The sequence below is a fragment of the Semicossyphus pulcher genome, unplaced genomic scaffold (genome assembly GCF_022749685.1).
Source record: "Semicossyphus pulcher isolate SPU_LCO1_2020_fin unplaced genomic scaffold, fSemPul1.0.p SCAF_12, whole genome shotgun sequence".
Lineage (NCBI taxonomy): Eukaryota > Metazoa > Chordata > Actinopteri > Labriformes > Labridae > Semicossyphus > Semicossyphus pulcher.
The window spans coordinates 21,588,629-21,614,207 of NW_027211626.1; the positions used below are offsets into that span (position 1 = coordinate 21,588,629).

Genomic DNA, 25,579 nt, shown 5'->3' on the forward strand with positions numbered 1-25,579 from the left:
ACAATACATAGGTTTTATACAGCTTCTGAGATTAATGACATTATTTCATCACAGCATAAAACCCTGAAAAGAGATGATTTTTAAAAGTTTTGATTGGCTTTAAAAGAGGCAGAGGTTTGATATGATTTACTAGAGAAAGGGGGACATGGTATGAATTATTTCTTGCCTCTTTTATCCTGATTTATATCGCTTCCACTTTAAAGAAAGAGACAGAATCAGTTTGCTGAGATATTTATTTACACATTTAACTAGTGGCCATTATATGAAAAGAAAGAACATTTTTACAGTTTATTTACATCACCTGTAAGGCATTATGAAAAAAACTGTACACTGAAATTTGACCATAAAACAAAAAAAAAAAAGCTAAATTAATTTACATGAAAGTATAAAATACAACTGAAAGCAATGAAACTTAAATACACTGAGCACATGGAAAATCACATTGATCTCATCGTCGCTCTGCAGCTGAATGTTTCATCTGTGATCAGGAGTGAGGTCAGACGAGGGAGTGTTAAAACAACCTGCTGAGGATTCTGGGTAATAACTACACTGAACTCGTGTACTTAAGTAGCATCTGCTGCCCAAACAAAGAGTGTATTGCACTTTTAGGAGTGTTAAAGAGTGGAGATGAGTTTGAACACAGCGAAAAACCTCTTGTGTCTCTAGTTTGGGATGATGACACATTGTTTAACTCCTCAACAATAAATATATAAAGACTGATGCTTTATTGTTATTTGTTCAGTAATAATGAGCGAAGACCATCGCTGGCCTAATATATTCTATCATCATCAGCTCAGTTTTGTAACACTATAATAATTTAATCTGTCCCAATTTGTACGGTGACCATCATGGACTGAAGCACATACTACAGGGTCAATCTAAAATACATCTGGATTCTCCTTTAAAAAAAAAAAGACCATAGTTTCCTTCTTGGTAAAACTGACACTTGATTTAAGGTCATTTTGGTCAAAAACTACTTAAAATCAAACATTATTCACAGCTAATAAAATGAGGAATCTCAACCATAAAATCATAAATCAAACTCCAATTTAAAGTTCAACTTTCAGGGCCAGAATATTTTCAGGATTAGGAAACCTTAGAAGATCAATAAACGGTCCATCCAGCTATAATAAACATCTGCTTTGTTGTAAAGAAGTCACAATTATGTCGTCAAACTCACATGTTAAAAATAGGAACCCAATTCCTAGTTACATTATTAGTCACAGATACCAGATCATTTGAATTGAGGCTAAAGAGAGAAGGATTTAAGATGGATTTAAGATGGACTAACGTGAAGAAGAAACCTGTTCAGATACCTGCAAATTGGCATTTCAGTAACGGGGAATTACCTTATTGGGAAAACAATGTGTTAGCAGGTAACAGGCATTACTAAAAGTTCATTATTATCGCTGAACGCTGTGTCATAGTGTACATGTAGGTGTACATGTTCACAAAGTGCTAATCTGACATCCTGCCTTCTCTGATCTTTAAGGAAACACCAAGTGTCGTGCAGTGTGTAGATCCATTGTGATTTCATGCGAGAGGAAACAGCAGACGTTCTTCTCTCACTATAACCTTTGGGGGTATTTTAGATTTTAATGTTCTTGGACTTTACATTTTATATGGACTGGAATCACGTCAATGACAGATTCATTTAATAATCTTACTTCATTCAAAGTCTGTGTGTTTGACTGTCAAGTGCTTCATTAACACTTTGGTCAAGTTTAATTTGTCTCTCTCCTGCAGAGCTGAAAAAGGTTTATGAGGCTGTGTTTGAGTATGTGCTTTGATTCAATGAACACGGCGTTCCGTATCATCAACACAGTTTCTCTCCCAAAACAACACTGATCCCCACTGGTTTGTTAACTGGGACACGTGTATATTGGCTTATGGTTTGTTAATGTACAACAACAAACACTATGGAGTCATTTGGTGTAACACTGGTAGGATGCAGAGAAGCTCATCAGAGAAGAAGCAACAGAGAGGTCTGGAAAAGAGTGATGGTGGACCTCTCGCTGACCTTTAATGACTGTTGCCGCTACTCTCTCGTCTTTTCGAGTAGGATGCAAGGAAAGGAGGCAAGGAAAGGAATTAAGGATGTAAATACTGACAAAAGAAGAGACTCTAATATCCCTTTGTATCTTCTCTCTCCTCACCATCTTCTTCAGACCTGCTCCTCTCCTCCGGTGAGTTTTCTGCTTTAACACCTGCACTAAATACTGTGAGAAAACTACAAATACAGTGGAGGCTTGGTCCACATGTTTAAGGCCTGCTCATTTGATGGTGGGTGAGTTAAAAAAGGAGAGGTAAGGAGGGAATGGAGGTGAATGTTACATTAGTAGTGTGTGTGTGTGTAAATCAGAGGAGTGTTAAACACAAAGGGACAGAGCGGAGACGGAGGGGATGTAAAGCACTTTAACATGAGAGGAGACCTGAAGGGGACAACGTTACAGTCTCTGTGAGATTATTCATTCATTCATGGAATCACTCAGGGCTTCTAGTGCAGGGAGACGACTTGTGTCATTGCTTTAGATCACACTGACAACATGATGGCTACCACTTCTGACCTTTGTCCATTTAGAGCGACGCTACACACAGGGCTGCAACTAACACAGGATCCATTAAAGGATTCATTTTCTGTTTATCAACTAAGTGTTTCAATTCTACAAATAATCTGCAAATATTCTGACAATTAATTAACTATTTTTAAGCAAAAGTACCCGACATGTGCGGGGTCCAACCTCTCAAATGTGAATACTTCTATAACAGTAATCTTAGTAATGAGAGCTTTCAGGCTTTTCATCAAATAAACATCCAATTTGAAGAGATCACTTTAGAAAGTATCAGAAGATTAAATTGTTAATGACAATAACTTTTTTACCCATAAATTTACAGAAAATATTATAATATGTCAAATTTTCCCGAGCCTGGTAAGATGTCTGAGGAAGTCTTTCGATAACTGCGGCGATTATTCGTTTCGTTGTCACCTATTGAATTAATCAACTGGATTCATGTCTCTTAAATGTGAATCATTCCTGGTTCCTCTTCTTTGACAGTAAACTGAATATCTTTGGGTAGTGGATGAAAAAAAAAAAAAATTCTTGCAAAAACAAGTGAGAAAAGTTTTGCTGCAGACACTAAAAAGCCTCGTTCTCAAGCACTCAAGAAGCTTAAAGTGATGTTGCTCCGGCATCTGCATGATGCTCCCATCCACTCAGCTCTAACTACTGTAGCTATCTTGGTCCTCTGGTTTAAATCCCTGTAACCCCTAACAAAGGAAACAATGAGGCACTTAATGCCCTGGTCATTCAGTGTAGTTTCACAATGTAAGAGTGATTCTCGCTCTAACAGCCTGTGTTCATAGTGTAGCTTCAGTGCTGCGTTTATAAAGTGCTCGGAGGGTAAATCTGGATCCTTGAAACACTGATTTGTAACCGTGATGGCCCCACACTGCTGCATTTAAATATTCTGTTGGATCGCTGCGGTTTAAAGTGGTTCCAACCGGAATATTAAAGATCATTTTGATCCAAATCACATGATCAAAAGCTGACATCTCTCTTTCTTTGGACTCTAAATTTCTGGTTTCACATCAACAAAGACTTTCTATATCCACCATATCTAATTTCCAGCACTTATACACGGCCCAAACACTTTGATTTCAATATTCAGGACACTATTTTAAACTAATTGTCACATGTAGAAGAGACTTGTTGACCTCAGTGGACCATGGAATAATTTATTATAAAAACAACAAAATCGACTTGGACTTAATTAGTATCACTGATGAGATGTGAATTATTTGATTCCTAAAGACTACATTGTACAAAATACAAAGCTTTTTTTTGTTTCCTTGTTTGGAAATGTAAAAAGCTAGGAGTTTGAAGTGGAAGGCTAATCTATCAGCTACAAACAGTATATTAGCACGAGCCATGCTAATGCAGATTCCCGTCTGGTTCGGACTAATAACGCAGCAAATGAAGAATAGTGTGAAATCAAAACCACAAGGACCTACATTAATAATTTCACCACAGAGGTCATTTCTGAAGCCTTTAGAAAATCATTAGCACCGAAAATTAGATTTTTAGAGTCTTTGAGAATTACACAGGGCGTAGCGCTCAGTGTTAGTGGTGTTTGTGTCCCAACATGGAGGCAGGATTACCACAAGCCAGCCGGCAGGGGGAATAACACATACCTTTGTCTTTAAGTTTGAGTTTTCCAGTCGCTTCTCCAAAGTGTAATCTGTCGGGTGAAATACTGACAACAGTTGTGGAAGTACAGAATAAACAAACCACCTTCCTTTCTCGCTCTGGCTCCAACAGATTTCAGGAAATGCTTGAGCCTCTTCTTCCTCTTCCTGATGCAACAGCTCGACCTTTGGCCAAAAAGTCTTGGACGTCAGCGTCCACCTTCTCGGCTGGCTCGTGTTTGCTTCAAGCTTCGTAGCTGAGCCTCTGGAGAGAGAGCTAGCTTCAGGCTACGCAGCTTCAAGCTTCACAGTTAGACTTTGACATTAGTCTGATTATAGATGGCATTAGCGTCAAGGTTAGCTAGTGTTAGCTTCTCAAAGCTGGGCTGGTGTTCTTGTCCATCTCCTTGTTTCCATCCTTCGTCAATGCAGAAAACACCTGAGAGAAAACAAAGAACATTTATTGTTAAAGCTTTATAATATATGTAAATCAACGGTTACGTTCTGAAGTAAGTCAGTGGTACTGACCTGAGCCCAGCGGCGGTTTCGGCTGATCATGTGTGTGTTGGCCATGGCGGTGAAGAGTGTGTGTGACTGCAGGTCCTCTGGCAGGCGCGTCAGGAACTGAGCGATGTGGATGAAGTCCATCTGGAGCAGGACGTCCTCGAACAGGCGCAGGATGCCCAGCCCCGTCCGAAACAAGCTCTCCTCCCCGTCCCGACAGAAGACGTCCCACACCCGACACGCCACGTCCAGAGGGAGGGACTTACTGTACAGAGTGAAGATCCTGCACAGAGACAGACACAAATATATTTACTTTATCAAGCATAGAAATGCCAAATCGAAGGCTCATATTCAAGGTAAGTAAGTTCGTTTTCAGTTGACAATAACTGTAGAAATGTTCCAAACTGATACGATATTAATTTTACCACTGGCTGTCATGTGACCAGGGAGCAGCTTTGGAGGGGAACTCAATGAGACTTCAATGAGAGCCTTTAATAAGAGTGTAGCAGATGCAGGGCTTCCTTCATATTGCCGTCCATTTACAAACAAACATAACGTGGTAATAGCGACGGCACAGGCTGCTGATGCTGGCTTTTTTTAGGTGTTTTACGATTAATAACAGTATGGCCTTTTGAGCTCGCTCACAGACTTGAAACTGGACACTTACCCAACTTTAGTTTACAATAAAAAAAATCATGTTTAGACAACAACTATTTAAACAACATTTATGATCCAGTTTACTGTACATCACTGGATAATAATTTGTGTGCAGAACTGTGCAATAACTCATCTATGCAATAATTTTACATACTGCATTTATGCTGATAATTTAACAATGCTGTGAGCTGTACTGAACTATTTAACTTGTATTTTCACTTATTCTGGCAATTATATTAATTCTGGGATTTAATATTTATATCACCATAGAGCCCATTTCTCAGCATTTCATTATACTGCACACATTTGATTTATTTCTTACTTCTATTTATATAGATATTGCTTCATGCTTCTCTCGGTATCAAAGCAACTGTAATGCTTGAATTCCCCCCTGGAGATAAAGTATTTCTGATTCTGCTTCTGTTGTGAAGCTTGACATTATACAATTCAATTATAGGTGAACATAAGTTATAAAGGAGTTTTTGCTAATAGGATGCTCAGGTTTTTGCTTCATCCTCATAGTTTTTCATTGAAGTCAATATTTTGAATTTAAATCGCTGAATCTGTTTCTGTTTGCCTTCAATAAAGTACCTTCCTGATATTCTGTTACTACCTCCGATGCCGGCTCAGAGGCAGACAACTTCACCCCACCACTCCGCCTCCGTGCACTCTACATAGAAGACGGAACGTAACAGAGGCGTAATAATCCCGCCTTGAACTGGCAGAGTAAAAAGGGCTATAGTTATGTTACTGTGTTGTCAGGTATCAGCTGTAAACTTGGTGAAAATACTACATGTTTAATGGTAAATGCTAAAGAGGGTAAAAATGGGATCTAGAATTGCATTATGTGTTATATATATATGGTCATTGTAGCTCACTAACGATCTTTTAACGAGCAGAAATGTTCAATTTGTAAAGTTTGACGCTTAGAATTTAAAAGACAGTGTTTCATCTGTACCTACACTGGCACTTTTACATGACAAACCTAAATGAAAAGGTTAGGTAAGTCAATAAACTTCCAAAACAATACTTAACCAGATGGGTTTTCCAGTTCCCATACAGACATCAGCAGTGCACTGGAAAGACTACGGAGTAGTTCACAACTCACCAGTCGATCAGATAGAGGTCAGGGGTCAGGTTGTTGGTTTGGAAGTGGCTGAAGAGGCGAGGCAGATTCTCCTCAAAGAAAACCTCGAAGGCTGCAAAATACTTCAACATCTGAAAGAGAGAGAGAGAGAGCAACGGGAAGATGAGGGAGGAGGTAGTAAACCGACTACTAAAAGAGTAAGATGAATAACTGTGTGTGTGTGTGTGTGTGTGTGTGTGTGTGTGTGTGTGTGTGTACCAGATCATGGTCGACCCTGAAGAAGGCCATCTGACAGGGTTTATTGAGCAGGTTGGCGAAGGTGATGAAGGCTTCGGCCTCCTCCAGGTTGAGGATCAGCACAGCAGCGATGAACGACATGCCCTGGACCTGAAACAACATTCAGCCATTCAGGCTGTTAGCACTGACACAACTCACGGTACTATTTTATTGCTGTTTGCGGTTTCTCAGTTAGTCCTTTCTTTAATATTGTCCTTACACGGCCTATAATGAAACACATGGTATATATCTTTACAGATAAACAATTTCAAACTCCTTTCAAACATCAAGCCTGTCAGTCTTGTGTCATTTTCTTCCCTACTGTTACTGCGCTTTGGTGACAGATTACACAAAGTAAAGCCCAAGTAGGTCCAAACAGAAAATCTAATTTCTTGAAGATGTTTCAATTATCCACATCAACTTACCCATATTTTAGACTATTTTTCTTTCCTTCTCTTATCTCCTTTCTAAATCATAGTTGCCACTATGATTTAGATTTAGATCATCAATCATAGTTGCCACTATGATTTAGAAAAAATAACATGTAGGGCTTCTTTTGTTAAATTACAAATATTTTCTACGTACTTTAAATACTATAACAACTCTAAGATTAAGAAATCAGTGCTGTGTGTCTCACTATGACTCATTAGTTACATAAAAAGTTTCTTACACACTTGGCAAGCTAACTTTGATAGCATAGTGTGTTGAACTGAAACTATTATATCACCAAATTAAACCAGCCCTGAATATAAGACACCAAATGTGACAATGTAAAGAGACATCCATCAAGAAACCATGGTAATCCTGTAGCAGGGTTGCACTTGTCAGTTCAGCTCTGGCTGTAAAGAACTAAATGTCAGCTGTTTTAAGCTTTGAGGGTGGAACAAAAAAGTGAACTCACGTATCCAATGTCAGGTCTGTAACAGGTGTAAGCCCCCAGTACACTGTGGAGGAGGTCATGGTAGGGACCACCCTGTGGAGAGAAAAGAGGGAGTGTTGAGAAAGACATACACATAGATACATAGAGGAGAAGGAAGAGGGCACGTTCATATTCTGGCTCAAAATGATAAACAACAGTCGTTCTGTAGAAAGTGCAATCCTCATATTGTCTGCTGTCTAAAACTACCTTGTAGAAGCATCACTTCTTTGCTTATACTTTTTGTTTAGTAACTAGAATGAGGGTTTTCCTGACATCATCAAATGAGAGCAAAGGAACGAAAGGAAAGCTGCATTTCTGTTCGGACGTGTAGCTCACACTTCCACTCTAAAGGCGGCAGAATAGTTTAGGATTAAGTAAAACTAATTGTCAAATTTTTTAAAAGTCTCTGTGTCTGATAATTATTTATACGACCTGTAGAGTTTTTAAACATCAAACATTTATAATGCAATGCTGTCTTGCAGCGGAGTGAAGCTCTGTTGTCACAACTTTATATTAGCACGTCAATTGGACGACCAAGAAGGACTCAAAGATCAATCAGGGATTATAACATTATTAAATTCTTAAATTATGTGTTTAACATAAACATATAATTTAAGAGAACTGAAACTAATGTAATGAAACGTGTATTTTAATCATCTTGCATCTCTATTCAGTTGGAAAATGGTTGTCAGTGAAGTAAGATGTAAGCACAGTAATCTCTATTCACAGATTCTACATGAAAATGTAGATTCTGACACACGACCAGATTTTAGTACGGGAAGTGTTTTGATTTCTGTCATATGTTTGTAGTCCAAGTAATATTGACTAATCATGTATCAGCGGCTACATCCCGGCTCCGATCAGAAGCTATCTGACAATGATTTACCTCCTTATTAAATCTCTATAAACAGACATCTGCCGCAAGTTCAGCTAACAATCCGTTATAGATCAAAAATTAAACTTGAGATAAATTCCCTGACGTTGTGTCACGAAAGCCGTTTAACATTTAGATTTCCCGACTTCCCTCGAATGCATCACAAGTGATCGATCCCAACTCCGTTCGACAAATGAGCATTTTAAAAGTAGCTTTCTTCTCCTCTTGAGGACAAACCTGACACAGCTTCATTTTTACTTTTTACTAATCTGCGTCATGATGTTGAAACTTTGTCATTTATTTTGCTGACATATCTGCAGGGGCGAATTTTGCTTCACTTTTGATCTGAACACACGGTCGCTTCTCAAGTTGCGAACTGGACTGTAAACAGTGTAGTGCACGGAAAAGGAAGTCTTGACTGGAAGTCCTTAACGCCACACACTGGCTAAACCAGAATGCCCAACATATTCACCGTCGCTCCCAGAGGCTATATTGTCACCAGACTATAGCTGTTGGGTTCAGAGACTGTACACACAGAGGATAGACTGGGAATACTCTGCCATAGGTATGGTACTTGGAAGATCTAAATCTACCTACAAGAGTTCCCAAAGGATCAGATGTGTTACCTTCTGGAAGATGAAGAGGGAGGGGAAGGTTCTGGAAATGTCCAGTTTGATGAGGTCCAGACTGGACTCCCTGTCAGCGAGAGAAGCCCCTCCGTCTAACAGAAAAACACACCAGAGAAAAGCTTCAACGTGTTATTTCCTTCAGCTGGTTGTCTTTGTCTTTAACTTTAATTTCATGGTCAATTTCAGGTGTGAGTAGATTCTAATTTCAGTCTAAAGGTTCTTAATGTAGAAGAGAGTTCTAAGAGTTCAGATTGGTGCTGTCTCGTACCACTCTCATTGTCGTTGACTGAACTGGTTTCACTGTAGCTCCTCCACTTCTCTTTGGCTCTGGACAGGAAGATCTCATACAGCTCTGTGCGACAAGAAAAACACCAGGTTTGGGTTGATTACAAGAAAGAAAGCCCGGCAAGCTCATTGTTTATTACTGATGAAGTAACTCTTTAAAAAAAACAATAAATACATAATTTATTTAAAAGCTGCTCACTGAAGTTTTAGATCAAACAAACAGGGAGGCGGGTGCATTTCCTGGGGACTATTTTCAGCGGCGAATTAATCAACATATGATGCTCTAGGCAGTATTTGGGGCAGCAGGACGCTGTTCTGGGATTGACTCAAAATAAACCACAGTGTGTGTTCATGGTGATGAAGCTACATGTCAACACTGTGGCTCATTGATGTGTTTTTTGGACCACGATGGAGCGGTTTGTACCTGGTGTGATGTTGAGCTCGTTGCCGATGGCGAGGCTCCACACTCTGCCTCTGACACTGGGAGGGAGTCCCTGCCACCAGAGCTCCCTGACCCGCCTTGTCCCCTTCCTACACACAAACACACACATGAGCTGATAACAATGTCTGCACAAACGAGCTGCACATATGACACACACAAAGCTGTGGAGACGTACATGGTGTCCCAGTTCGGCAGGATCTCGCTGTTCCAGATGACCATGGCGTTGGAGATGCTGTCCTCCTGCCTGTGCCTCTCCTTCATCTGACGCTTCTTCCTCTGGGCCTCCTTCAACTCTGAGGGGGGATTACAGATATAGATAGGTGGTCCCATGTTGACAAATTGTGTCCCTGCTGGCCACTGTTTATGTCTCCGAGCCAAACAAATCAAACAAAGTGGGGAAAATGTTTCCAGCAGTCTAAGCTGTTCTTGCCAAGATGCTTTTAGCTGTTTTTGGCAGGTAAGACCAGCTTTTGATTTGCTGTGTGGGTTCTGTGTGTGTGTGTGTGCCTACCTCTCCTCTTGGCTCCTGCCACCATCTCCTCGTACTCCATTTTGTGCCTCTGAGTTTCCTCCAGAGACTTGGCAGGTAGGTTCCTGAGCGACAGGGAGACAGAGGATCAGTCAGTCAGACAGACAGGCGTGTAAACAGACAGTCAGCCAGTTAGGCAGATTGCTTTTTTCTTCCTGTCAGGTGTTTAGCCACACGCAGTGACTCTCTGTGATTGACAGGCTTTCCTCTTCATCCTGCGGCTCTCCCCAGAGGCTCATTGTTGCTAAGCAGCATTAAAGCACAGGGCTGCAGCCTTTTCTACTTAGGAAGGTTCCTTACTAAAATACCAAATACTTTGATATAAAATCATCTTTTACCAAAGGTTAGGAGATAATGACGGCAGCAACATTTAAACAGAGATGGGTCAGAAAGGACAGGATTCACTAACCCTTTTACACTGCCAGCTCAAGTCTCGTCTTTTATATAAAACGCACGGAGGGGGAATAGTGGGGCAAATTCATCCCACCTCTAAGCCAGCATCGGAGGTAGTAACAGAGGCGTAACTGAGGCTAAACGGCGTGAGTGTAAACAGTGGAAGGGCAGGGTGGAACAGTGCCTTTGGTGTGTATGGGAAGCACGCGCTCTTTGTTTACACCTCGCACACCTTGTGTAAACACACACAATGGGGCGGCTTAATGCCGGCCTTGCTTGGTCCAATGTAAAATGACAAAGGCGGCATAATGGCGGAGCTACGTTACAACGCTGTGGCGGGACCGCAGTGTAAAAAGGGCTACTCAGAGTGGTTTCACCCATGCTCACTGCTTTAGCAGCAGAGCCTTTGTCTTTTCACTCAATGGGAAGTAGCATATAGTAGTATGAGAATACATTAGCACAGATTATGAACGATGCTTTTTCACCTCATAGTCAAAGCTTGCAGTCGAGCTGCATTTAATGCTCATTGATTTATCTGCGAGTTGTTTTTTCAATTAAATTATTTCGTTGATCTATAAAATAGAACCTGCAAATTAAGGTGAAATGACAAACAAGTTAACCCAAAGATAGTGACTCAACTTTCTGCTTTTCTTTTCCTTCAATGGAAACACCATGAGTCCAATGTTCTCAGTGAAAGATTCTGATTGGTACTCACGCTGGCCGGTCCTCCAGGATGAGAGCTGTAGTTGAAAGAGGCTCAAACTCCAGGTTCTTCCTCCTGCCTGCAGCCGAGGGGAGCTGAGGACAAGAGGACACGTCTGAGTCCTGCTCCTGCTCCTGCTCCTGCTCCTCCTCCTCCTGTGGACGACACACAGGGGAAAAAGGATGTTAGAGAGCTGAAACACTGCTACTCCCCTGACAGATGATGTTCCACCAGCTTCTGTTGAAAGTTGTCCTGTCTTCCTAACACCGTAAATCTCATGATGCTGTTAGTCTGTTTCGCTCATTTCAACAACGACTGCTTCTTCAATCAGGCTCGATACAACGCAGGTTTCACAAAGATGTGCTGCTGTTGCTACAGTTCCAAACTGGCAGCCTATCAAAGCCTCTGAACTCTGAGACACCATGTCTTTATTTAAATGATGAATCATCCCTCCCAGAAAAGCTACCTCCCAGATTTTAAATCTACCTGAATGAAGCAATTACTGGAGCCTGATCAAAGCACGAGTTAACATCTGCTTATTATAGATCACATCTTGTCAGCAGGTATGCGAGCAAACTGCAGCCATAAATGTTACATTCAATCCCGATCCCCAGCTCCCTCAGTCTACATGTCGAAGTGTCCTTGGGCAAGACACTGAAGCCTAAATGCTTCCGGTGGCATAGCCAACGGGTATGAATGTGATGACTGATTGACAGTTGGGCACTTTAGGTAGCAGCCTCTGCCATCAGTGTGTGAATGTGTTAATGCAGCGTGTAGTGTAAAAGCAGCTGTGAGTGTTTGCAAAACTAAACCACCATTAAATAAAGCTCAGTATAACTGAAAAAGCATAATTGACTTGCTAATTGTAAAAACATTAACAAGAGAGGCTGTAAAATATCTTTAGTCTGGTGCGTTAGCCAGCTAGCTAACGTTAATGTTACAGACGACACTGTATGGCAAGCCCTTCTAACATCAGTAGGGCTGACTTGTAGCAATTTAGTTTTCACATGTCAAAATGTCATTTTGACTAGTTAAAATGTTCATTTAAGTTTTATGTAAAACTATTTTGACATGTTACAAATATATTCTCACATGTAGAAATTACATTTCGACTAGTCAGAACTGATTTACAGATATCTTTAATTTAACTATAGATATCAGATATTCCTTTTTGACTAGTAAAAATAGTTATAAAGGGAAATATAATTGTTACAAGTAAGAATGTAATTTCATATATCTACAATTCCATTTCAGATATCTGAAATGGAATTCAGATATCATTTGGTCATGCAATTAAGCAGGCTTATTAATGATTAATTATTACACTTAGTCTGCATGCTTTGCTTAAAAAACATCTACAGTTTCTGAGGAGGAAGTTTAAAAATAGACCTCAAACATTTACAACTGAGAAGCTTTGATGAGGTTTACAATGTATCTATAAACGACTGAATCGAAGGCCAATAACCTAAGAAGTTAGGACTGTTTTCAGCGTTCTCTCACCCCCACAGGTGGTGGTTTATACACATGCAGATGTTTGCACACTTTACTCATGTTAGCCAAAGGTTCTAAAAACTGTATGCATTTAAATCTGCCTCATTTCAGATCAAAAACACAAACAATATGCACTAATTAAGTTTGTTTAAGTGGCGACTCCTAGAATCGTTCAGAAAGTTTACTAAAATGTGCTCGTTAGGATGTAAATAATAACAATGGAGACTTTATACCAAGCTGCTATCTGCAAACAGCTATACAACAAGCCCACACATACACACACACACACACACATACACACACACAAACAAATGGAGCAATTGTTAATGGCTCCGGCACAGGCAGAAGACGTTGGTTCTTCGGGGGAAAGGCTCTGCAGAAAGAATCAGTGTGTCTGAATAAATCTCCATTAGTGGGTGGCTGTGTGTGAGTGTGTGTACATTTGTGTACATGTGTGTATGTTCACTCACACTTGCACACGCACCATCAAAGCTACTGAGGAAGTATGAGGGGAGAAATTCATACATGAGGCCCGTTAAAATCTGCTTAATAAATGTTTGTGTTCATGTGTGAGTTTGTGTGAGTACATTTGAGTTGTAACGGTCAAAGAAGTTAAGTGTGTGTGTGTGTGTGTGTGTGTGTGTGTGTGTGTGTGCATAGCCTGCACAATAACCCGTTCATTCACTAGCAGCTGTGGGTCAACAAGACAACAAGCCTATTATACACTGAGTTCTGAGCATCCCCAGCAGAGGGCGGCAGAGTTCCCTCTCTGACTCTGAAGCTCAGCAGCTGCTCTGTCATCAGTTCAAAGAAGAAGTGAAAGTCATATGTATGTAATCATGTGACGGATCCAGGAATTTCCAAGTTAGCTTCACTTCACTGTATCATTTACAGAGTGTCAGAAAAATGCTGTCGACAGATTTCAGACTTTGTGGTCGACAATTAACTGATAAAAAGCTACCTCATGAAAAAACACTGCTTTCTTGTAATGTCAAAGTTGTCTGGCTTCTCTTCCGGTTATTCATTTTGGTTGGCCCTTGACTTTTTGGGGTGTTGTTAGAAGATGCCTATGTTCGAAAACAATCTATATCTTCAGTTGCCACTAAGTTTGAAGCGCATAGCTGTTTAAAATATGATGTTGTTCTAAGAAGATAAAAAAATACAGCCACAGTCTCAAGGACAATTTAGTGTCCTCTCGGTTAATAGTAAGAGAGACTCAGGCCAGGTCATGTGTTGCTGTAGGTCTGCGGGCTATGTCAAAAGATAAATTCTGTGCCCATTGCTAATTCTTTAGCTGCCTAGTTAGCTGGTTAGCGGGCCAAGCTAACAAGCCATAGTTTGAATTAGTTACTTGATGCCGGAAAAAGGATGATTGACAGCTCTGTTGACAAATACGGCTCCTGCAGCCGATCTGTTCCAGATTAGCAGAGTGGAAACGTAACTAAAACATCTCTACAGTCATTGAAGTTTCCATATCTGTGAACGTCTGCTTCAGACCAACACAAGAAGCTGTTCTGCTGTTAAATACAGCAACGTGCGGGATCCTTGCTGTTCTTTTTGGTAAGTCACGTGTGTGTTTTGGTTAGTGGAAGTTGCTACGGCAGCTCCACCAGCGACATCACCATCGCAAGATGGCAGCGCCCATCACGGGGGCTATTTCAGGATCAATTTGTACAATGAGAGTACATGGAGACGCGTCGTGCATCTTTATATACAGTCATTGGCAGACAGCTAGAAGCAACCACCTGTCACTTAAAGCAGCCACACCTTTAGTTTTAAATAACTTTGAGCCTTAATATAATGTAAACCAGCTAAATACACTAAAATTGAACCCAGTACAAGTAACAATAAAGGTTAAATGAGCTATAGAAACCAAAACCATTGTGCCAAGCTATAAACATGTTTATACTGTTGTAAAGTAGGGTCATTTTGCATGCAGGTTCAAGGGGATTCACGCTTTTTGGAACCAGCCCAAAGTGACAATTTGAAAAACTGCAGCTCATTGTAGCACCAACATTTGCCTTACTGAGGTTGCCATTTATCAATCAATCAATCAATCAAATTTTATTTGTATAGCGCCAAATCATAACCAGGGTTATCTCGAGACACTTTACAGAAAGAGCAGGTCTAGACCGACTCATTTAGTGCCCACATACTTTCAGCTACAGAGTATATTATATTTCAAAAAGGACCTGCAAGTAGAGCAGTCACATTAAAATTCAAATTGTTTGCAAACTGCAAGAACACTATTCCCGGAATGACGGAGGCTGGTAACGAGGTTTACTACACATGAGCAGGTGTATAATTTTGGCAGTAATCGCTGGTTCTCCCTCAGAGCCTCTGAGCTAAATGCTGCGTTGAGGCACAAACAGAATTCAAAGGAAATGATTTGCAAGAAGTCAGGCCTCCTCTTCCTCCTCCTCTTTTCTTCTTCTCCTCCTCAGTTTTGTGTCTGACGTGTCAACCAACTGAGGCCAAACCACATCTGGCAGCTCCTTTCCTGATGAATCATCCGACTCCGGCTGCCATCATGTGAGCAGAGCGAGTGCAAAGACTCTCAGTCCGTCTCCTCTGCCTGCACAATGCACAGTACGTTCACAGGTCCGCCCTGGAGCTAGAGTAATGACTGCAGGGATTTGGTTTTGTGCTCAAGGGAACTTGAGGAAGATGGGATTGTGTCAAGCCCTCGGAATGAAGCAGCATCTAACTGATGGTTGTTGAGTGCGTGACACAGCTGCTTCCTGACAGCTTTCAGTGTTAGTCGTGAAAACCCAATATCATCTAATTAAATTCAACCAGAGAGGGACGCCGCTGATTCCCTGTGTGTGTGCGTGTGTGTGCGTGTATGTGTGTCAAGGATACCACCTGCTCTAGATGACAGCAGAGGAGCAGCTGTGTGTGTTTGAGTGTGTATGTGTGTCATTTTTTGGCAGGGCCTTATACAAAGCAGCAAGTGGAGGATAGAGGGGTGAATTGTGAGCGGGTTGGTGTGTAAGGGTAGTGTGTGTGTGTGTGTGTGCGGGGGGGGTAACAATCTGCATCCTGATCTGCAGGCGGTGTGTGGAAGTTGCCTAGCGACCACACACACACACACACAGTAAATCCATTTTACAGTCTCATGCCAGCCACCATATTGCATGTAAACAGACGCAGGCTAACAGCATTAGCCTCTGGAGCCTCAGCAGCATCAGGCAACAGCATCATCAAGCAAACCAATCAGATCGCACAGGCTTAACGACAGGCTGCACTTCACTGTGTTTGTTGGCTTTAACTCCTTTGATGGAGTAAACAGTGAGGAGCCTCCACACAAATACAAAGAAGCATCTGGATTTAATATAACAGTTTATAAAAACGCTACTCCAGCGTAAATGCCACACATACTCCACATGTTCTTTGACACGAGTCGCTCTATGGCTGCAACAAACAAATGGGTAAATAAATGTCAGACATTTCCCAAAGTCTGAGTCATTGTCTGAGCAACAGTCAAAAACACAAAGTTGTTCATGTTGCAGTTATAAAGATAAAAGAAAGGGCAAATTCCACCTCTCTCGCATTTTCTTTCCAGACTTGCATCCATGTGGATGTGTGTCCCATTTTTAGGTCGGAAAATCCAAATATCCCTGATTCAACCGAAAATAATTGCATTCCTGCTTCCAAAGGCCAAATAAACGACCATAAAATCAACATTTCAAAAGCTCTAGCTTCAGCATTTGCTAACACTAGGGCAAAGGAATTCTGGACGATGTAGTAGTTGGTGGCCATGGAGGAAGTATTTTTGCAAAAGGCCACCAAGCTGTGGAAAATGTTGCCCCCTGACAAAAGTTTAACCATTAGCATGTATATTTTATCAGTGTGACACGGCTCCTGTAGCAGCCCCAATTGCTTAGGAGAAGTAGCCAATAACAAGTGCGGATCATCTAACAATAACCCTTTTCACACATGCACTGCACTCCCGAACATGTAATGACTTTACCCGGCCGGGTGGGCTGCATGTGTGAATGCAAACAGCCATTTTTTTTTTTTACCACGACATTACCACGACTTTCTCCTGCCAGCGACCTAGTATAATGTCGGGAGAAAGTCCGGGTCGGCCCACGTGTGAATGAACGCAGCAGGAAATACTCAGGAACATTCACTGCCAGCGAGTGGCGGGAAAAGGGAGGGGGCGGGGGGTTTCGCGACAAACAATGTGTCACCCTATTTAAAGAAAGTTAGATCGCACCTCAATCAATGCATTTACAGGAGGGACGCACGTGTGTGTGTGTGTGTGTGTGTTTTCTGATGGACATGTGGGAGATGCTGCTACAGGTATGGAAGAGACAGAACGCGATCGCGAATCGATCATGGATGACGATCTTTTTGACAGATAATAAAAAACATGAGAGAAGTAGTCGCCAAATATACTTGCCCCCCCTCTGTGTCTGACAGGGAAAGATCTCCCATTGGGGGGAACTCTGGGTAATGTGTGCATGTGTGAAAGAGGCAAGAGATTCAATCAGGAGAGCTTGAAATCAGATATCTGTCGGCCACCTAATAATGTCTATACAGAAAAAACACCAGATAGAAAATGGTACCACCCTGCACAGGAAGATGCTGTATGTGTGAGAGTGTTAAGAGCCAACCTGCTGTGTGGACGCTGTGGAGGCGGGGTCTTTAGCTTGATCGTCCTCTCTGGCTGCAGGCTTGCCAAACAGTCGCCATCCTGTTGCATTGTGGGACAGCGCCTTGGGCTCTTTGGTTTTCCTAGAAAACAGGCTCCTGAAAGAGAGAGACACAGAACGAGTTTGGTCATTATTACTGCTTTCAGCTCATGTTGAACAATTCTTAATTCTTGGATTGAAAGAGCAGAAAACATTCCACATGCTGCAGGATAGACTTCTGTTCGGCCTCGCCTGCTGGACCTTTCCACCAATGCTCATCAGAGAAATGACCATATTTTGTATGCTGTTGTTTGAAGGCATTTATTATTGACAGGGAAACTGAGTTGCATATTAATTATGTGTATAACTCTATCAGTTTCTCTAAGCCAGAGTGAAATGTATAGGTTCAAGTTGTCAGATCAGTATGTAAGACTGTGGAAAAAATAAACAAAATCACTGTAAACATTCAGCAGTGTTTATCTTCTTCTAAATAACTTAATGTTCATGCTGCTGCATTTATTGTTTTTAGGTTCCACTGTCTGCTTTAATGTCCTAGAAAGGAACTGATGCACGGATCTGTTTTTACAGAGGTACGTTGTATAGCACTACAGCAATACTTAAACAGCGTTCAGTAACCTTGAGGCTAGGTCGTCTCAACTTTTGGTGATAAAAGCTATGGGAATTCAGTTAAAATTCCACACACCGACACTACCGTACAATGTTTACATTCTTTTGCAGAAATTTTGTGCACAATCTCAGATAATGGTCGGTATGTTCATGCAATTTACTCCAGCCGCTTTCCCACAGGTCCAAAAACACACTAACACCCGCTAACACCCTCGGCTACAATCGGCATTCAGACCCAGGTCAAATGACTCTGCGGTAGACCCGGGTAATTATCGCCTCGGCTCTGATCGGCATTGATGGGAACACAAAACCTGTGTCAGCATGCTAATCTCCTCCCCCTTTCCTGCGACTCCTCGTCATCTCAGCTACAAATTCTGCCTAGATACAATAAAGACCTAACCACCGTAACATCTTCACTGTTTACTAACTCTGTTTCGGGCGCGTAGTCTTTCTACTTTATTTGTTCAAATGCATTTCTTATTCTTCTATTCTTGTTAGCATCGTCTTTGTTTTTAATCCTTATCTTGAAGTTGATAAGCGATCAGGGTGGCACAGTGAGAAAGAATTTCATTGCACAGAATAACTTTTCTTTTTGCATATGACAATAAAGCCTTTGAATCCTTGAATGTGAGAGCAGGATACTCCACTGGCAATGGGAACAGAGACAATGGGCATCGATAAGCGGGTCTGAAAAACCTGCATCAAAGCTCTAATTTCGGTGGGAAAGGGGTATGGGGAACTTTTATTTTGTGCTGATTTTGGCGCCCTCATAGTGGTTCCTCTTATCTCTTTGCTGATCTTGTCCTGGACATGTGTAAGGGGTTTGTCAAACGTATCACTTACTGTGCATCTTTGCTGCAAACAATTTAGCAGCATGCAGTTAATCCCCACCGACCCAGAGGCAGCGACAACAGGCATTAAAAATAACTACAGAGATATAATTAATCTTGTGGCTGATGGTCTCGTTTGTTTTTGTAGGTCATAAAGAGGCATCAGTATTAATTTCAGTCTGATTCATTACCAGCTAAAAACTCCTTACAGGAGCTCTAAGACAAGAAACTGTATTGTAGTACTTTGTTTTTCCCAGTTTTCCATGAGCACATTTTTTGATCCAGCTTTGATATCAGTCATCTCTCTTTTTCAAGAGTTACAATAGGTTTTATTCTTGTTATTAACTTCTGTGTATGTCTAACAGATATGTCCAAATATGTTATGATATGTTGCCATATCACTTCATCGTCGTTCTCTGAAGTAAAAAGTTGTTCATGTCAGACTTAAATTCCTTTCGGTTCCTCAAAACTCCTTTAAAAGGCAGAATTGCCGTTATAAACATAGAAGACGTAATGCAGCAGATTAATCCTGATCATCATCATTCTAACCGCAATCTTGCAGCTGCAGCGGTTTTTCAAGTGATGCTGGTGGAAAAAAAAACTGCTGGATCAACAGTTTCACATTAATTTCGTTGGAAGAGTCGGCTGTTGAGCTGCTGGAACGACAGAAAGGGGGAACGATGGAGGGGAACTGAAGGAATTATGAAAAGGAAGTGGAGCTGTGAAGGAGAACAAGAGCAAACACACACACACACACACGCAACATACACACACATACGCTGTGACCCGGGCAGACAGCCGAGCAAATATTATTCCTCCCTCTCTGCAGGCTCTAGTTTCTTCACTCCCAAGTGTTTGTGTGAGTGTCTTAATCCCCCCCGAGTGTCAGAACAAGTGCTGCATATCACAAGAAGTGTTTAGAGAAAGCCTCTTCATTCATACATGAGTGTGTTACTGTATTTTATTTCATTGTTTATCTTTGTGCAGTGCCTATTCCCATTTACAACCTTTAATTTAAGCAGTTTAAAGTACGATAAACCACAACTAATTGCACCTTTTCCCTGCGATCTCATCTGTCTTCAAGTGAATTGTAAGAAATGATAAAGGCTGCAAAATTCAGAGTTTTAGAAAGATTACAGCGAGTATTTTGGTGGGTCAAATACAACGAGTTATGTTGTCACTACTCATACTCTAGAAACCACAGGGTTTCCCTTTGTGTCGGTAACATCAAGCTGCTCCACAGATCAGAAGCAGCCTTGTTCTGCTGAACACCTGAACAGCACACCTGTAGCTGCACACTGACAAAGACATCACATGGCAGCTCTTGTTTTGTTCCGCAGAGCAAGAAAGAAGCCAGTGTAACTAACACAGTATGAGGGATGTGTGCGTTCGGGGTTGGGGGTGTGAGTGATAGCATCTAACCTCATTCGCGAAGTGGAGTGGACAGGATGCGTGTGTTAATAATTAAGCAGGGAGGTGATCAAAGCTAATTGAATAAAGTGCGGTTAATGGAAGTGGACAACAGGGACTGATGAGGACAGGCTGCTGCTGTTTTGGTTTGGGGTTTCATGAGTTTATATTCCCTGCCTTTTAAAGGGGACATATTTTAAATGCGCAATCAATTTTCTATTATTCTAATGTGTTTTTGAATCACGTTGTATACATATAGTAATTTAGTTATATTTCGGAGTTCCCTCCTCGAATGAACAAGCCGTTTTGCTATTCAAAGATCAGACCTTAGCCACGACTGGCTGACAGCGTTTTGGAGTGAGCGGCCACACTGCACCGTCACTCCAAAGTTATTCAGCCTTATATGTACGAGCCAGAATCGCCAGGAGGTATCGGAATGGTGAGGTGAAATCAACTTGACTGCAAGTTAGAGCAAGAAAGGCAGCCTGAGGTGAATGACGGTGAATGACGATTGATCGATTTCAGCAAAAACAAGGCTCTACGTAGAAACCTGCAGCTGTTCTGAGGCTACCTTTTTAAAAATGTTATTCCGGAAAAACACGGAATTATGCAGTTTTCACTTTTTCACTGTGAACAATAAATATCCTTTCAAAAGATATGGCCCCTTTAGCCACAAACCAAATACCATGAAGTGACAGCTGATAGCGCACAAAGCTAGGATTGCAAAGACAAACTTTGATTGTATTTTTGGGGGAGACTGTTTTGGCAGTGATGTACTAAACATTGTCCTGAAGCCAAAACTCCTAATTAAACTCAAAACTTGGCCATAGAGTAATGCTAGGGAGTGTGAAGCTGCTGTAAAAAAAAATAAAGTATGGTAACAGTAACAACAAGAAGTATTTTGGGGGGAAATGTCAACTCACCGTACAGATAACACCTGGCAGCATAATAATATAATAGCTACTTGTTGCTAATGAAACAACCGTAACACACGAATACTGAGGAGAAAAAGTCAAAAAATGTGAATGAAAATAGAGCTAAATGCCTGGTAGTGAACAGTTTCCTTCTGTAAAATGCCTCTAGGCTGAGAGTAAATAAAGTAGTGTTCCTGATTGTATTTGTTCTGATCTTGTCTGCTGACCCTCCGTGACCTGCCCTCAAACAGCCAGCGTGGAGGTTTTCCAGCGGGGCTATTTTCTCCTCCGTCTTTCTGGATTTCCTCTCAGACGCTGCGACATTCGAGCCAGCTGCTGAGGCCTGCGTGCAAAACCCGAACCAGGCCTGACACAGACGGAGGTTTAACAAACAAGAACTTTTTCCAACACCTGCCAGTCATGCCAGATTTTACTGCTTCAGTAAACACATAGAAAAAAAAACCCCTCTGGCTCCGAGCTGAGCTGCTGTCTCTGGGAACTCTTCCACATTATCGGCACAGAAGTGCTCGAGCTCGAGTTTGTCTCCTTCATTTCCTCGTGTGTCTTTAAAGGAATGTGGTCAGCGTGCAGTTCCCCTCACGTCACTTTTCATTACTTGTAAAGTTGGCGATCAAATATTGACATTGTTTTCCGACTTTTGAACTGCAGAAGAGGACAGCAAGTGGAGTACAAGCTTTTAAGTGCAGAAGGTTAGAACAACAATCCTCCACCTTGCACAACTGAACCTTCCTTTAGTACACAATACATAAAGTATGAGACATCACAGAAACCACTTAAGGACGATGCTGACGCTGACTAAATACTTTAAGCTGTCCACATGCAGTGTCAAATGTTTTGTAATGAAGCATGGGGCTAATTTAGAGTTATAGTTGTATTATAGGAGCCTGAGAATAAGAGAAATACAATTACCGTAAACTTTAATACTTTTTTTCATCTAAAAAGTGTTCTGCGTCCTTTATACCGGTGCGACCAATACACCAGTATAACATGCAGAAAGAGGTATGTTATTGTGTTATGGTTTTTACCCAGACGATGGCGCTATCTGTGACGTCATATCTCCGAATTAAACTGTTTCCAGGTCCAAGTCGCTACAACGTCTCCTATTTACAACATGCCACAGTGCTGTTTTGTGTTGTCCTCGCAGTTATAAGCGAGGAAAACTAACTTGATTGTTGCTAACGCTTTGTCACGGACATGCACCGTCATGATCGCCACTGCAGCCGCCACCCTCACATCAATCAACTTTACCGTAAGCTGTCGCTAGCTACAGCACCGGTAGCTAGCAGGGTTGCAAACTCGACATGATGAATGTGCTGCATGCTGTAATTTGTGTGTTTTGAATGTGTTTTAAATGAACATATATTTAAATAGTGTTGAAATAATTTGTCTACACGTTTGATTAATTAAAAGCTATAGAAATCCTTTTCCCCTCTGGGATAGCCCCAAAAACAGACTGTGTCTTATATCACGGTAAGTTTCATGTCAATATTCAGACGTCATGTCTGCTACCCCCGATCCAATAATGATACATCTGTCTGATTCAAATAGCACTATTTTGCTAAAGTGTCAGCGGTTGGGAGGTATTTCACACTTGCTACACCAATTTTTTATCAGGTTACTGGCGCACGATTATTTGCTTGTTTTTATAATAGATAAATAACAATTCAGTTCACAAATAATTATATCTCTGTATAAATTTGCAGTTATTTAGTTTCATAACATTAAAAAAAATGTCCAACGTCCAGGTATGGGGATGACAAAGTCAGATTGGTGTATCCCAAGCTAACCATTAGCCGCAAATATTTAGGAGGTTTGCTTTTTATTCTGCAAATCTGTAATAACTGAAATATCTGTCTTGTGTGAATCATGTTCAACCAACCCAAAAGTTGTGAAGCAGTTGCCTGTTTGTCATGTCGCTTCATGAGACATGCCAATTTAACAAAACTTGTACCTGTAAGTTGGCTTACAACAACCTGTTAAGCTATACCTATCCTGTCCGCACTAGTTGGCATTTATTTTTCCAAATTCTGGCACCAGAAGGTGACGCTTCCTGTCTAAATGCCAATAGTCAAAAACTAGCATCAGTGAGCACAACACTACACCGAGCTGAATTGCAGACTAAATCAGAGATGTGGAGGACAACTCGGATGTCTCAAAACATGGCATTGTTTTGGTGGAAAGGTGATATATCTATTAAACTAGTACTGGACTGTGTATCAAAAGACTTAGATCAGTATAGGGACCAAGTGAATCTGATTTGGACTTCCAAACCAACAGCATTTGATAACAGTACTGTGCTCACGGGGAAAAAAACACAAAAAAGCTTAAACTCCCAGATCCACATCACATTAAAATTAAGATCTTTAAAAATCCATTAACTTTAAATAAAAAATAAAAAAAAGTATTTTAAAATGTTCTTTATGTCTTTCCTTCCTGTCATCAAGTTGGATAGTTTTGTGCTTTTGGCTCGTATGCAGCAGAAATAAGTGCTGCTGTAGCTCTTAAAGCAGACCCTCCTGCAGTTTTTAAGGTTTGAACAAACAGCCCCTCTGCTATCAGCAGACCTGTCTGCCTCCAGGCGGCTGCTTTGATCTCCTCAACCAACCTGCCTGACTTTCCTCTGATTTCTGAAAAAGGCTTGGCGTGCTTCCTGGTGTCAGCCGGAGCACCCGAGAGCATCTACACCATTCCACCACAGCTAAACCTTTTCTCTGGTCTGCTGTGATGCTATATTTTTTAGCATTGTGGTAGTTTTTCCTTTCAGCTTTAAAACCTGTGTAAAACAACAATATATATAATAATAACAATTTGATGTATTTACATTCCTATTTGTTTCAGGATACTGCATTGATTGAAGAAATGATTATTCAGTATTTACACCTCTCTGGCGACATTGTAAAGGGTCGTCTAATGCAAGAAATATCTCTAGAACAATAAGCATTGAAATAAATATATATAACCAAAGTTAGCAGTGAGGATACCCATTTCAAGTTTACTGAGATTACAGACCCCTGTCAGTGAGGGGAGTTTAGCTACACAATAATATGGCTTTGCACTATTAGCGACATTAGCTAGTACCATATTATTACAGAGCTTAAATCCCCCCGCAATGGTCCGCAATAAACCCTGCAGCAGTAAATATACAACCAGGGTCGACACTCATCACCTGCAGCCATCAGTAATCAACCACAGCCTTCAGACTTGCCCCGTGACAGACAATCACACTGAGTGTAAACAGCTAAATAGCTGCTGAATGACTTCTCCTATTATCATATCACAGATTTATGTGTGTAATAAATATCCAAACATGACCACTACCAATTCAAAAGCAATACCAGGAAAGCTTATCTCAAACTGACAATATTTCTAAGTTGTAAAAAACTCATCACTATTTCTAAAAGCCCAGAGTGACACCTGCAAATTGATTCTTAAGTCAAACCAACACATAAAAACCCCAAGACTTTCCATTTACAAAAAAATCTTCCCTTTAAGAAGCTGGAACCAGCAAATATTTTGTAAGTTTTGCTGGGAAAAAGATTCATCGATAATCAGAATATTTAGCGATTGGTTTTCTTTCTATGGATAAAAGACATTGTAGCTCTAAGCTCCACAAGGATTTACACAAAAAGAAGATGTAGACTAAGAGCAAGAGGTCAGTGTTTTCAGATGTATGATGATATTTTTTGTCCAACCACCTGTGTGTGTTATTGTGTAAACCAGACGTCACGTGAGGCTGCGCCTGAAATATCCACTTTTCAGGGAATTTGAAAATGCAGTATTTTTTCGCGCTTGGCAGACGTTCAGTCACAACATCTGTGGTGCAGCATGGCAGCAGCGGTGCAGAGGTTAAATGGTGTGATGAAGCAGCCTGATGCTTCAGAAATAGAAAGCAGACGAGCAGAGGGAGCAGTGAATGTGGGCTAAGCCCTGAGGAAAGATGCTGCATTGAGTCAATGCTCACTGAGCCCTGCTGTATCACTTTCTGCACATATACGTAACTGGGGCATGATTAACATGCAGCCTATTAGATAGCTATCGGCCTCTGAGACTCTTTGCAAACAATCGGATATATGTCAAATGGCCAACCTGCCAGGCTAACAACCACTTTAATCGCTCTATTATTACACAAACTGATACTAAATATGGGTCATTCATTACGTGT

The 25,579-nt window shown here is 41.1% G+C and overlaps 1 protein-coding gene across 1 annotated transcript in view; it reads right to left on the bottom strand.

Annotated features, from left to right (window-relative positions):
- Positions 1 to 215: 215 nt before the first annotated feature.
- Positions 216 to 25,579, bottom strand: part of LOC138588556 (TBC1 domain family member 12-like) — a 29,478-nt gene continuing 4,114 nt past the window's right edge. Inside the window, exons 2-13 of the mRNA XM_069658752.1 lie at positions 17,598 to 17,733; positions 11,497 to 11,639; positions 10,371 to 10,453; positions 10,035 to 10,152; positions 9,842 to 9,948; positions 9,401 to 9,484; positions 9,130 to 9,224; positions 7,612 to 7,683; positions 6,693 to 6,821; positions 6,456 to 6,565; positions 4,715 to 4,973; positions 216 to 4,625 (exon numbers count right to left, since the gene is read on the bottom strand). Of these exons, the coding sequence (XP_069514853.1) occupies positions 4,554 to 4,625; positions 4,715 to 4,973; positions 6,456 to 6,565; positions 6,693 to 6,821; positions 7,612 to 7,683; positions 9,130 to 9,224; positions 9,401 to 9,484; positions 9,842 to 9,948; positions 10,035 to 10,152; positions 10,371 to 10,453; positions 11,497 to 11,639; positions 17,598 to 17,733 (1,408 nt within the window). The 3' untranslated portion in view covers positions 216 to 4,553. The remainder of the gene's footprint in view (positions 4,626 to 4,714; positions 4,974 to 6,455; positions 6,566 to 6,692; positions 6,822 to 7,611; positions 7,684 to 9,129; positions 9,225 to 9,400; positions 9,485 to 9,841; positions 9,949 to 10,034; positions 10,153 to 10,370; positions 10,454 to 11,496; positions 11,640 to 17,597; positions 17,734 to 25,579) is intronic.